Source organism: Limulus polyphemus, unplaced genomic scaffold (assembly GCF_000517525.1).
Source record: "Limulus polyphemus unplaced genomic scaffold, Limulus_polyphemus-2.1.2 Scaffold6003, whole genome shotgun sequence".
NCBI lineage: Eukaryota > Metazoa > Arthropoda > Merostomata > Xiphosura > Limulidae > Limulus > Limulus polyphemus.
Window position 1 is genome coordinate 3,215 of NW_013671613.1, and position 12,228 is coordinate 15,442.

A 12,228-nucleotide genomic window follows, 5' to 3' on the forward strand; every position below is an offset into this window, starting at 1 on the left:
ATAGTTTCTTTGTTAACAGTTGACAATATATGTATAGTTTCTTTGTTAACAGTTGACAATATATGTATAGTTTCTTTGTTAACAGTTGACAATATATGTATAGTTTCTTTGTTAACAGTGGATAATATATGTATAGTTTCTTTGTTAACAGTTGGCAATACATGTATAGTTTCTTTGTTAACAGTTGACAATATATGTATAGTTTCTTTGTTAACAGTTGACAATATATGTATAGTTTCTTTGTTAACAGTGGATAATATGTATATGTATAGTTTCTTTGCTCTTCGTCGCTCAAAGCAAAGTAATTCTCAATCGACTAAACAATTAATTTGATGTACTCAAACAAAAACATTAATTTGATGTACTCGAACAAGAACAATTAATTTGATGTACTCAAACAAGAACAATTAATTTGATGTACTCCAAAAAGAACAATTAATTTTATGTACTCGAACAAGAACAGTTAATTTGATGTACTCGAACAAGAACAATTAATTTGATGTACCCAAACAAGAACAGTTAATTTGATGTACTCGAACAAGAACAGTTAATTTGATGTACTCGAACAAGAACAATTAATTTGATGTACCCAAACAAGAACAGTTAATTTTATGTACTCGAACAAGAACAATTAATTTGATGTTCTCAAACAAGAAACGAGATTACTATTTGTTACTTTTATTTAGGGACAACTTATATACTTTACATCTAACACAAGATTTTAAACAAAGTGGTACCTATAACATAAGATTTTAAACAAAGTGGTACCTATAACATAAGATTTCAAACAAAGTGGTAACTATAACATAAGATTTTAAACAAAGTGGTACTATAACATAAGATTTTAAACAAAGTGGTACTTATAACATAAGATTTTAAACAAAGTGGAACTTATAACATAAGATTTTAAACAAAGTGGTAACTATAACATAAGATTTTAAACAAAGTGGTACCTATAACATAAGATTTTAAACAAAGTGGTACTTATAACATAAGATTTTAAACAAAGTGGAACTTATAACATAAGATTTTAAACAAAGTGGAACTTATAACATAAGATTTTAAACAAAGTGGTACCTATAACATAAGATTTTAAACAAAGTGGTACTTATAACATAACATTTTAAACAAAGTGGTAACTATAACATAAGATTTTAAACAAAGTGGTACCTATAACATAAGATTTTAAACAAAGTGGTACTTATAACATAACATTTTAAACAAAGTGGAACTTATAACATAAGATTTTAAACAAAGTGGTACCTATAACATAAGATTTTAAACAAAGTGGTACCTATAACATAAGATTTTAAACAAAGTGGTACCTATAACATAAGATTTTAAACAAAGTGGTATCTATAACATAAGATTTTAAACAAAGTGGTACCTATAACATAAGATTTTAAACAAAGTGGTACCTATAACATAAGATTTTAATCAAAGTGGTACCTATAACATAAGATTTTAAACAAAGTGGTACCTATAACATAAGATTTTAATCAAAGTGGTACCTATATCATAATATTTTAAACAAAGTGGTACCTATAACATAAGATTTTAAACAAAGTGGTACCTATAACACGACAAAGACTTGTTTGTTCTGAAGCTGCAAAATGGGCTATCTTTATTGTGCCTACAGCAAGTAACGAACCCTATGTTTAGCGTTATAAGCTCCGAATGTTACCGCTGAGCCACCAGGGGGTGGGGGTTTAAAATTGTAACGAAGAATAAATATATAAGAGATATCAGTTTTTATATCTAGTAAGTTGACAACGAAGGTCCTGAAATAACATTACCCCACTGTGATAAGTAACTGTACATTAATATACATATAGTTAAAGGCAGTTCTCAAATAAATATAGGAATATTTATCTGTCAGTAGACCAAATGGTATTATGCAGAAGAGGCTTATCTACATATACATGTAAAACTGAACTTATGATACTAATTCTTATTATTTATTGGGAACTTAGGTTGATAAGCCTACGAGAAGCTTAAGAGAAGGTGAAAGTCTGATTGTAGACGTTTAATAATCGTTAAAGTAAAGTACTGTGAATATAAGTGCTGAACCTATACTTAGCGTCTACGTGTGGCTTTTCAATACAAACTGAACATATATATATTGTAATGTAAGGAGAGTCCTATTGCCAAATTTGGTTATCACTCAGATGAAGATAACTTATCTAGAGCCTAGCTTGGTTACTGCGCAGCTAGACGGAGTTGATTCGTTTGTTTATACTTTTCACGTAAAGCTATTCGCAAGGAATATTTGCTCATAGCCGTCTAACAAAAAGAAAGGCAGCGAAGCAAGAGCTCCTAGTGTCAACTTTTGTCTAGCTCAATAGACCGTCACTCTTATAGTCCACCTACGATTTAAAGTACGGATCGCGTTTCGGCGACAACGGACCGCGAATCATGAATCCTCGGACTTACAGTTCGAGTATGCTAACCATTAGGTCACACAAGGTCGATCAATATGTGGACCAGTTTAATATAAACAAACTGTTTTATCAATTCATGTAAGAAGTCCATTTGATGAAATTGGACTCCTTACTCGAACCTATAGATATATCTAGCGATCGACTGTGCAGCGGCATTCTTAGTTTTAATTATAGGGATCAAATGCCGTGCAAGTGAAACAGACAATGTGTAACTCATTTCCTTGGATAAGTTCGTTTGGTTCAGAATCAGGGACAACCAGCACGGTAGTCCTAGAGTGTAGATAGCCCTCTAGTAGGTCACTGTGAGACAGCCAGCGTAGATAGCTCCCGAGAAGGTCAATGAGAGATAGTCAACGAAGATAGCCCCCGAGTAGGTCAGTGAGAGACGGCCAGCGTAGATAGCTCCCGAGTAGATCAATGAGAGACAGCCAGCGTAGATAACTCCCGAGTAGGTCTGTGCGAAGTTGAACACAAACAAACTTCGCATTAATATCAGTATTTCATGTTTTTCAAGTTCATATGTCACGCTGTGTTGTAGCTTACAGAGTACACATAATTTTTCTCGTGATTCATGGCATGCGCACGTTTTACTGACGTTAGGACATTACAAGTTGCAACGTTAAGTGCCCCTTATGCGACGTGATTTTAGTGTCTACTGAATGACTGACAGGCAACACACTACTGTATAGTGGTGTGAGTGGTTATAATGGAAGTATTACATAACGATAAAGTCCTGTATATTAGCAGAAACACCAGTTTATGTTTCTGAATAATCCACCACATCTGAATTACCGTTTGTTTCTGTTACGGTTTTTGTTGATAGCACTCGAATAATTCACACAAACACGTGTATATGTACACATATCGGTACTATATACATATATATATGCCCCCAGTGGTATAACGGTAAATATGACGGCTTATTTACGTTGAACAACAAAATAAACATATCTAAATATATACATACGTATTCATATAATATCCGCATACACATATTATTTCAAATTTGGGGTGGCTGAACTTATAACGCTAAAAATCAGGTTTCGATACCCGCGGTGGGCAGAACATTGTATATGTTTGTGCATAAAAAGGAAACAGAACAAACATATACACACCTACATTATAGGTCACATACATATATATTGATATACATATTTAAAGTTTCAGAATAGCACCAGAGTAAGTTAACGCACATTTTATGTAGGCGTTTAAAAGAATTAGCACTAAACAGGTAATATTGTGAATGGAGTGAATCAATTCCACCGGAACGTGACGTAAACCTGACGGAAAGTGGTACCTAGATAAGATAGTTCCTGTCACACCACGTTGAGCAGAAAGGAAGGTTGCTCTGGCTAACCTCCCCTTCCTGTAAGTATTTGCTGGAAGGTAATAGTATTCGATATACAAGGTTGATCACGTGCTGGAACATGAGGTGAGTAATATACTGGGGAATGTCTTAGGGTTAGTAAGGAGATATCCCCACAGCTCTGACGTCATAAACACTTATACCCAGTTTAGTAAGATTTACTTTTCACACAGCTCTGACGTCATAAAGACTTATACCCAGTTTAGTAAGATTTACTTTTCACACAGCTCAGACGTCATAAAGATTTATATCCAATTTAGTAAGATTTACTTTTCACACAGCTCTGACGTCATAAACACTTATACCTAGTTCAGTAAGATTTACTTTTTACACAGCTCTGACGTTATAAAGACGTATACCCAGTCTAGTAAGATTTACTTTTCACACAGCTCTGACGTCACAAAGATTTATACCCAGTTTAGTAAGATTTACTTTTCACACAGCTCTGACGTCATAAAGACTTGTACCCAGTTTATTAAGAATATTCTATAATTATTAACTCTTGAAAGGTTTTATGAATGTGTAAAAATCATTAAAATTCGAAATTTCGTTTTAGGGGAAAGATACTCGACAAACAATCCAGCACACTAACCACTTGGCCATGCATGGGCCAAGTCCCAAGGTTCGTGTTTCGTTGCCGCAAAATAGTGCTTCTTACTTTGGGGTAGTGGATGCGTTATAAGAGTGACAGTAAAATCCAAATATTCTATTAGAGTCTTCCAAGAATTAGCAGTGGCTGCTTTTGACCAGCTCACTCTCAATGTAAAATAAGGGATGACTAGGGTAGATGACCCTTTTAGTGAATCAGTTCCACCGGAATGTGACGTAGACCTGATTGAAACTCTGAGAGAATGTCTAAAACAAAATAAAACATTCAAATTTATAGGTGGTATGCCTGGCAACACTTTATTTTTATGGAATTTTCCAGACCTTCTGTGAAAGAGAGAAAACACGCCATCCGGTCACCTGATAAAACTGGCACTAAATGCCACAGAGGGAGATGTATTGAGACCAAGCAACAGGTTTTCGTCACGCACGCACATATTGTTATGGCCCTTTTACAGAATTGTCAATTGTAGGCATAAAACAAGTAATGAAAAATTCTATAACAATGTTTCTCACGCTTTGTTAATTTTAACTTCAACGATACAAAGTTGGCAGTTTTGGTGTCCACACGAATCTTAATGACGTAGTTAGTGTCCTGATGCTATCAACTGTGAAATATGATAGTTGTCACATAGTGACATTTCTAGGATTTCGTATTTAGAGGCATAAGGATGGTAATGAGTTAGTTTGGGGGAGGGGGTTCAGAAAAATTCAACATTTTCATGTAAATGGAAGTAACAATGTGGAGAATGTTAAAACCTAAAAAAAAACTATGTCTTAGATAAGGGCTGCTGGAGGGCATGGCTCTCCAGAGAGGGTCTTGAAATTCAGGATATTATAAAGCATTAACACTACTTTTGTTCTTTGTGATATGTAGTCTTTGTTTAAGTTAATGTACCCGTGTTGTTGGGAAGACAAACAGACTTATTAAACACAAGTACAGATACTGGAATTGGTTTTATTTTATAACCACTACTTGATCAAAACTGGAACATTCAGTTATAACTATTTGATCACTATGATATTAGGCTAAACTATACATGTACATAAACCACAGTTTTTACCTGTATTGTTTTGCTGAATATTTTATAGATATAAATGTGGTAATATTTAGAAAAACTAAATTGTTACTAGGATTATTTTTCACACTTACTTTATATAAGTATAATTAAACTTAGAGGATGAACTAAAACCAGTTTCCTAGTTGCATTACACAGTTACAATGATATGTTTCAGTTTTCTACCTATTGTGATTTCATAGACTTGTATATACAAGAACTATAGATAGTGCAGTGTTTTGTAGACGTGTATATGAACTAGAAGAATTGAAGGAATTTTGTAGACTTGTGTATGAACTGGAGGAAGTGCAGGAGTTTTGTGGACTTGTATATAAACTATAGAAAGTGCAGGAGTTTTGTAGACTTGTATATGAACTGTAGGAAGTGCATGTGAGTGGTTTAGTTTTAATTTCCTATATTCATCATACATGTTTGAATATGATAATAAATGTGTTCAATTGGCCACCACTCATTCCACAGCTTGTAACATGCATGCTGGGAAGGAATCCTATGTTGTTTCTTTGGGTGCAACATGTTGCAGGTGCACTTACAATGGATGTTATTAATGTGTATTGTCTATTGTTTTGTTTTATATGAGTATTTGGTTAGCATTGTATGCACACTGGGATGGTGATACGCTGTGTTGGAGAACATGCACTATGCATTTTACACACTAATTTAATATGTTTTTTACATAAATATTGAGCTGATGGTGTATGAATATTTGATGTGAAGGTTAGTTTGCTGTACAAGTATTAGATATCTCTTTGTGATAAATACTGTTCATGTTTTATAAAGGTAGTGTACCTGTTTGATAAATGTAGTGTACCTGTTTTATAAAGGTATTGTACCTGTTTGATAAAGGTATTGTACCTGTTTGATAAAGGTAGTGTACATGTGTTATAATTGTAGTGTACCCATTTGATAAAGATAGTGTACCTGTTTGATAAAGGTAGTGTATCTGTTTGATAAAGATAGTGTACCTGTATGATAATGGTAGTGTATCTGTATGATAAAGTAGTGTATCTGTATGATAATAGTAGTGTATCTGTATGATAATGGTAGTGTATCTGTTTGATAAAGGTAGTGTACCTGTTTGATAAAGGTAGTGTATCTGTATGATAATGGTAGTGTATCTGTTTGATAATGGTAGTGTGCATGTTTGATAAATGTAGTGTATCTGTATGATAATGGTAGTGTATCTGTTTGATAAAGGTTGTGTATCTGTTTGATAAAGGTAGTGTACCTGTTTGATAAAGGTAGTGTATCTGTATGATAATGGTAGTGTATCTGTTTGATAATGGTAGTGTGCATGTTTGATAAATGTAGTGTATCTGTATGATAATGGTAGTGTATCTGTTTGATAAAGGTAGTGTACCTGTTTGATAAAGATAGTGTACATTAAGGTTAGGCAACATAATACCTAGTTTACCAAGTATTCAGGAACTTCAGGTAAGTAAGGGGGTGCAAGTTGCCAATAACTCAGGAGTTTCAGCATGAAAAGAAGCAGTTAAAAAGCAACGTGTGTTTAGTTTGATATGGTAAATTATTTTATATGTGTTGTAAATTGTTGATGTTGTATGAATATTTAGTGGATTTAGGTGTTTTTTCCAGATACCGAGTTGTTCATGTTTGGGTAAAAGTTTAGAGGGTTTCTGTCTGTTTGAACACTGGGTTGATCATGTTCATTCATATGAATCTTTAATAAGTTTTATTTCTTATAGAAAAGTAAAAAAAACTAAAACAATGTCTTGTGAAAAACAACTCTCCTAATACTCTGTGATTTGTATACCATATGATTTCTAAAATGCTGTATGGCATTAAGATTATAACTTGTCTACTTCTTAGTACACTTGTAGTTGGTTAACAACTGATGTAAGTATCTGCAGTTAATTGGTTTTAAATTAAAACTTTTTTGCTAGAATTTTGAAGTGAAGCCCCTGGAAAGCCAAGAGTATGGTACATTCTACTCAGGAGACTCTTATGTTCTACTTCATGTAAGTTCTCAATGCAGCATTGTTAAACTATTTCTGTTAACCCAAACATTTCTTCTATATGCATCTGTTAAAATGTTTTTCTGTTAACAGTGAAATAACCCATGTTTATTATCCTGTAATGTCAAAATTTAGTATTTAATATGTTCTGTTAACAGTGAAATAACCCATGTTTATTATCCTGTAATGTCAAATTTTAGTATTAATATGTTCTGTTAACAGTGAAATAACCCATGTTTATTATCCTGTAATGTCAAATTTAGTATTTAATATGTTCTGTTAACAGTGAAATAACCCATGTTTATTATCCTGTAATGTCAAATTTTAGTATTTAATATGTTCTGTTAACAGTGAAATAACCCATGTTTATTATCCTGTGATGTCAAAATTTAGTATTTAATATGGTCTGTTACTGCAGACAATCAAATTTACATCTTCTATAGAAAGATTTGATGGAATTTTGTGATTGATTGCATGCATTGTTTCAGGAGAAATGCTTAGCTTAGGAAACTTGTAAGTAGTATACATTAAAAAGATTACTGAAGCCTAATATATTGAAGAACTAATAATTTGTAGTTTCAACTTTTTGGAGTTTTTCATTTCTGCAATTATTTTCAGTAAAAACATAGTTTGTTGTTTTCTTTAAAACATGTAACAGACAAAGCAGACAAGAACTGGAAAACTGGAGTGGAACATTCACTTTTGGCTTGGAAAGAACACTTCTCAAGTAAGAGTTTATACAGTGAACATTTGAATTTAAGTGAGATGTAAAGTCTGCATCTAAACACTATAAAATATTAATATCATAATTTCATATAAAACAGTTTATTACAATTACAAAATCTGCATAAAATTTCACTTACAACTTGGAAACTGAAGCCTTTAAACTAATTCCTAGTAATCTCTCCTGTGATATCGGAAAGTTCTGTTCTTAGTTTATGATGTTATTTCATTACAATCTGTAGTGTTGTAGCTGATTATATTATTCTTGTATGTTGTGGATCTCAGGTTTATATACCATATATAATGTTATCCTGGTGAAGATCAGGTTTAGACACTATATGTAATGATCTCCTGGTGAAGATCAGGTTTAGACACTATATGTAATGATCTCCTGGTGGAGATCATCACTGGACACCAGATAGTATGTTCTCTTGGTCTGTTGTGAGATCAGGTTTAGACACTATATGTAATGTTCTTCTGGTGAAGATCAGGTTTAAACACTATATGTAACGATCTCCTGGTGGAGATCATTACTGGACACCAGATAGTATGTTCTCTTGGTCTGTTGTGAGATCAGGTTTAGACATTAGATGTAATGTTCTTCTGGTGAAGATCAGGTTTAGACACTATATGTAATGATCTCCTGGTGGAGATCATTACTGGACACCAGATAGTTTGTTCTCTTGGTCTGTTGTGAGATCAGGTTTAGTCCATTAGATGTAATGTTCTCTTGGTCTGTTGTAAGATCAGGCTTATACACTAGATGTAATGATCTCCTGGATAAGATCAGGTTTAGACACTAGATATAATGTTCTTCTGGTGAAGATCTGGTTTAGATAGTAGATGTTACTTCACCAGGAGAGCATAACATCTAGTGTCTAAACCTGATCTCACAAAATACCAGGAGAACATAACATCTAGTATCTAAATCTGATCTTCACCAGGAGAGCATAACATCTTGTATCTAAACCTGATATTCACCAGGAGAGCATAACATCTAGTGTCTTAACCTGATCTTCAAAACATAACAGAATAACGTAACATCTAGTAACTAAACCTGATCTTTAAAACATACCAGAAGAACTATCAGGTTTAGATACAAGATGTTATGCTTTCCTGGTGAAGATCAGATTTAGATACTAGATGTTATGTTCTCCTGGTATTTTGTGAGATCAGGTTTAGACACTAGATGTTATGCTCTCCTGGTGAATATCAGGTTTAGATACAAGATGTTATGCTTTCCTGTTAGTTTTGTTAGTTTTGATACAGTCGGAAGCTATGTAGTTAGATCTTCTGATTCAGTTGGGACAATTGTTAGTTTTGATACATTAGGAAGCTATGTAGTTAGGTCTTCTGATTCAGTTGGGACAATTGTTAGTCTTGATACATTAGGAAGCTATGTAGTTAGATCTTCTGATTCAGTTCGGACAATTGTTAGTTTGGATACATTAGGATACTATGTAGTTAGATCTTCTGATTCAGTTGGGATAATTGTTAGTTTTGATACATTAGGAAGCTATGTAGTTGGATGTTCTGATTCAGTTGGGACAATTGTTAGTTTTGATACATTAGGAAGCTATGTAGTTAGATCTTCTGATTCAGTTGGGACAATTGTTAGTTTTGATACATTAGGAAGCTATGTAGTTAGATCTTCTGATTCAGTTCGGACAATTGTTAGTTTGGATACATTAGGAAGCTATGTAGTTGGATGTTCTGATTCAGTTGGGACAATTGTTAGTTTGATACATTAGGAAGCTATGTAGTTGGATGTTATAAATCAGTTTTTGTCATAAAATTACTGGTATATACATAATTATGGTAAATGTCATATAACTTATAGAACTAGTTATTGTAATGCTGGACATTTTTACTGAACTTTGGAAGTAGTATTTTATGTATCTTATGCCTTTTAAACTATATTTTGACTTGTTGTCTGAGTTACATGTAGCAATAGTATTGTCATCACTCAACAGGGAAGACCAATCAGTGATATCATTAATAACTCTAAGTCTTAAATTCATAACATTTTAGTAATTTTGTTCTCAGGATGAGAAAGGAACAGCAGCTATAAAAGCTGTTGCACTTGACAACACACTTGGAGGAACTCCAGTTCAACATCGGGAGGTGCAGAGTCATGAGTCACAGATGTTTCTCTCTTACTTCAAAAAGAAAGGTGTACGGTAAGCCATGTGCTGTCCAACATCTTATACCACTGAACAAGTTTAACTTCTTCACAAGCAAAAATTAGGAAATTTCACAAAATATCAAAACAAAAATTATTTCTCTTATTTATTAAAAAAAAGGCCCTAAAATCATATTGTATTGGATTAATTGCAAAAAACCCTTATCAAAGTACACCTATATGGTCCCTGGGAATAGAAATAGTGAGAAATATGTGCTTATAATAAGCAAATGGTTAGAAAATTTTGATGGGGTAATTAAATGAAATATAGTATGTCCATATTACAATTCTAGCTTGAAAGACGTCTTAGGTGAGATATGTATAGTGGATAGTACCAGGTAATGAATCTGTTTATATCAGGGTTCGGAGGGGGCAAGGGTAAGGAGTTATAATTAATAAGTTTATAAGTGTCATGAATTATGATTAATACATTTGTAAGTGTTGTATTATTAAGCAAATTTTGTGAAAATTTAAAAAGTTAGGCTTTTTTTCTTTCTCCTAACTTCTTATGTCAAGGTTATTTTGTCGATTCAGAATTTTGGAGTCCAATTATGTTGTTTGTAAATGACCAGAACTGGAATTTTTAAATTGTGAGTTTAATTCTATTCAACTTGTATAAGTTTTATTAAATACTTTACTTTTCAATTACAAAAGTTAACACCCATACCAACAATTGAAATTTGACTCCGACCAGCATGAATGTCGTCTCGAATTCCATTGGCAACTTGAATGGCCTTAATCCTCTCCATGTGTCTGCTTTGTGGCCCTACCCAAATGTAGATATTAGGCCCAGCATCCAAGATGAAACAATCTCCTTTATTCATAGAATCCACACTCAAATCAACTGGAATGCCCTTACGTTGTGACGACCTTTCACCTGCATCAGGCATTTCACAACTTCATCTTCAACATGTCTGAATCCTGATGCTACACCACCCTCTAAGTACCTACATGTAGATAACATTTCATCTAGATCTTTCTCAGCTTAACACAAGTCTATTAACAAATCAATAGCTGACAATCTTATTTTCAACTTGTGATTTTTCTACAAGCATTTAATGCTGATATAACTGCTTTGGATTACTTGTAGGTCAGCTTGCTTGTACTTAAGTTTATTGATAACCTTTAATGCATATTTTTATTTGTTTAAAACCTAATACTGTTTTAGTCCCTTGACTTTAGAGATACTACAGAGTTTTTATGATATGTTTTATCAGTAGCAAACAACAGTCTTGAGTTATGTTATAATCTCTTCATTGACCTAGCTTTGTTTATAATTAGATTTTGATAAGACAGTAACAATTAGGCTCTTATTCTCTTTAGTGTATTATATTGAATATTCCATCATTTTTAAATTTATTGCATTTTTATCTTTGTAAAAGCTGTATTTATTTATTTACTTGTTATTTAAACTAATGAGTAGTTACTTTGCAAAATTCTTTTACATGCTGTTTCTGGCTGATGAGTCATTTCTTCTGATATTAAAGACAATAATTGTTTCTTAGTTAAACCTAGTATACACTATTAAAACTCAATTAGTACAGTTCACATACATAATGTTCCTGTGTTGGAAATTTTAACAGTTTCTATTTAGCTGAAATAATAACTTCTGATGACAGTGAGAATATATGTACTGAAGTGGATAGTTAGCTGAAAATAGTAGCTTTGTATGACAACGAGAGTTTGTGTACTGAAGTGGATAGTTAGCTGAAAATAGTAGCTTTGTATGACAATGAGAGTTTGTGTACTGAAGTGGATAGTTAGCTGAAAATAGTAGCTTTGTGTGACAACGAGAGTTTGTGTACTGAAGTGGATAGTTAGCTGAAAATAGTAGCTTTGTATGACAACGAGAGTTTGT

The 12,228-nt window shown here is 33.0% G+C and overlaps 1 protein-coding gene across 1 annotated transcript in view; it reads left to right on the forward strand.

The window, feature by feature from the left end:
- Positions 1 to 4,363: 4,363 nt before the first annotated feature.
- Positions 4,364 to 12,228, forward strand: part of LOC106473248 (gelsolin, cytoplasmic-like) — a gene marked incomplete at its 5' end in the record, with an annotated part of 26,087 nt that continues 18,222 nt past the window's right edge. The window contains 5 exons of the mRNA XM_022401717.1: positions 4,364 to 4,429; positions 7,394 to 7,468; positions 8,124 to 8,192; positions 10,235 to 10,368; positions 11,065 to 11,146. Coding sequence (XP_022257425.1) covers positions 4,364 to 4,429; positions 7,394 to 7,468; positions 8,124 to 8,192; positions 10,235 to 10,368; positions 11,065 to 11,146 — 426 coding nt within the window. The remainder of the gene's footprint in view (positions 4,430 to 7,393; positions 7,469 to 8,123; positions 8,193 to 10,234; positions 10,369 to 11,064; positions 11,147 to 12,228) is intronic.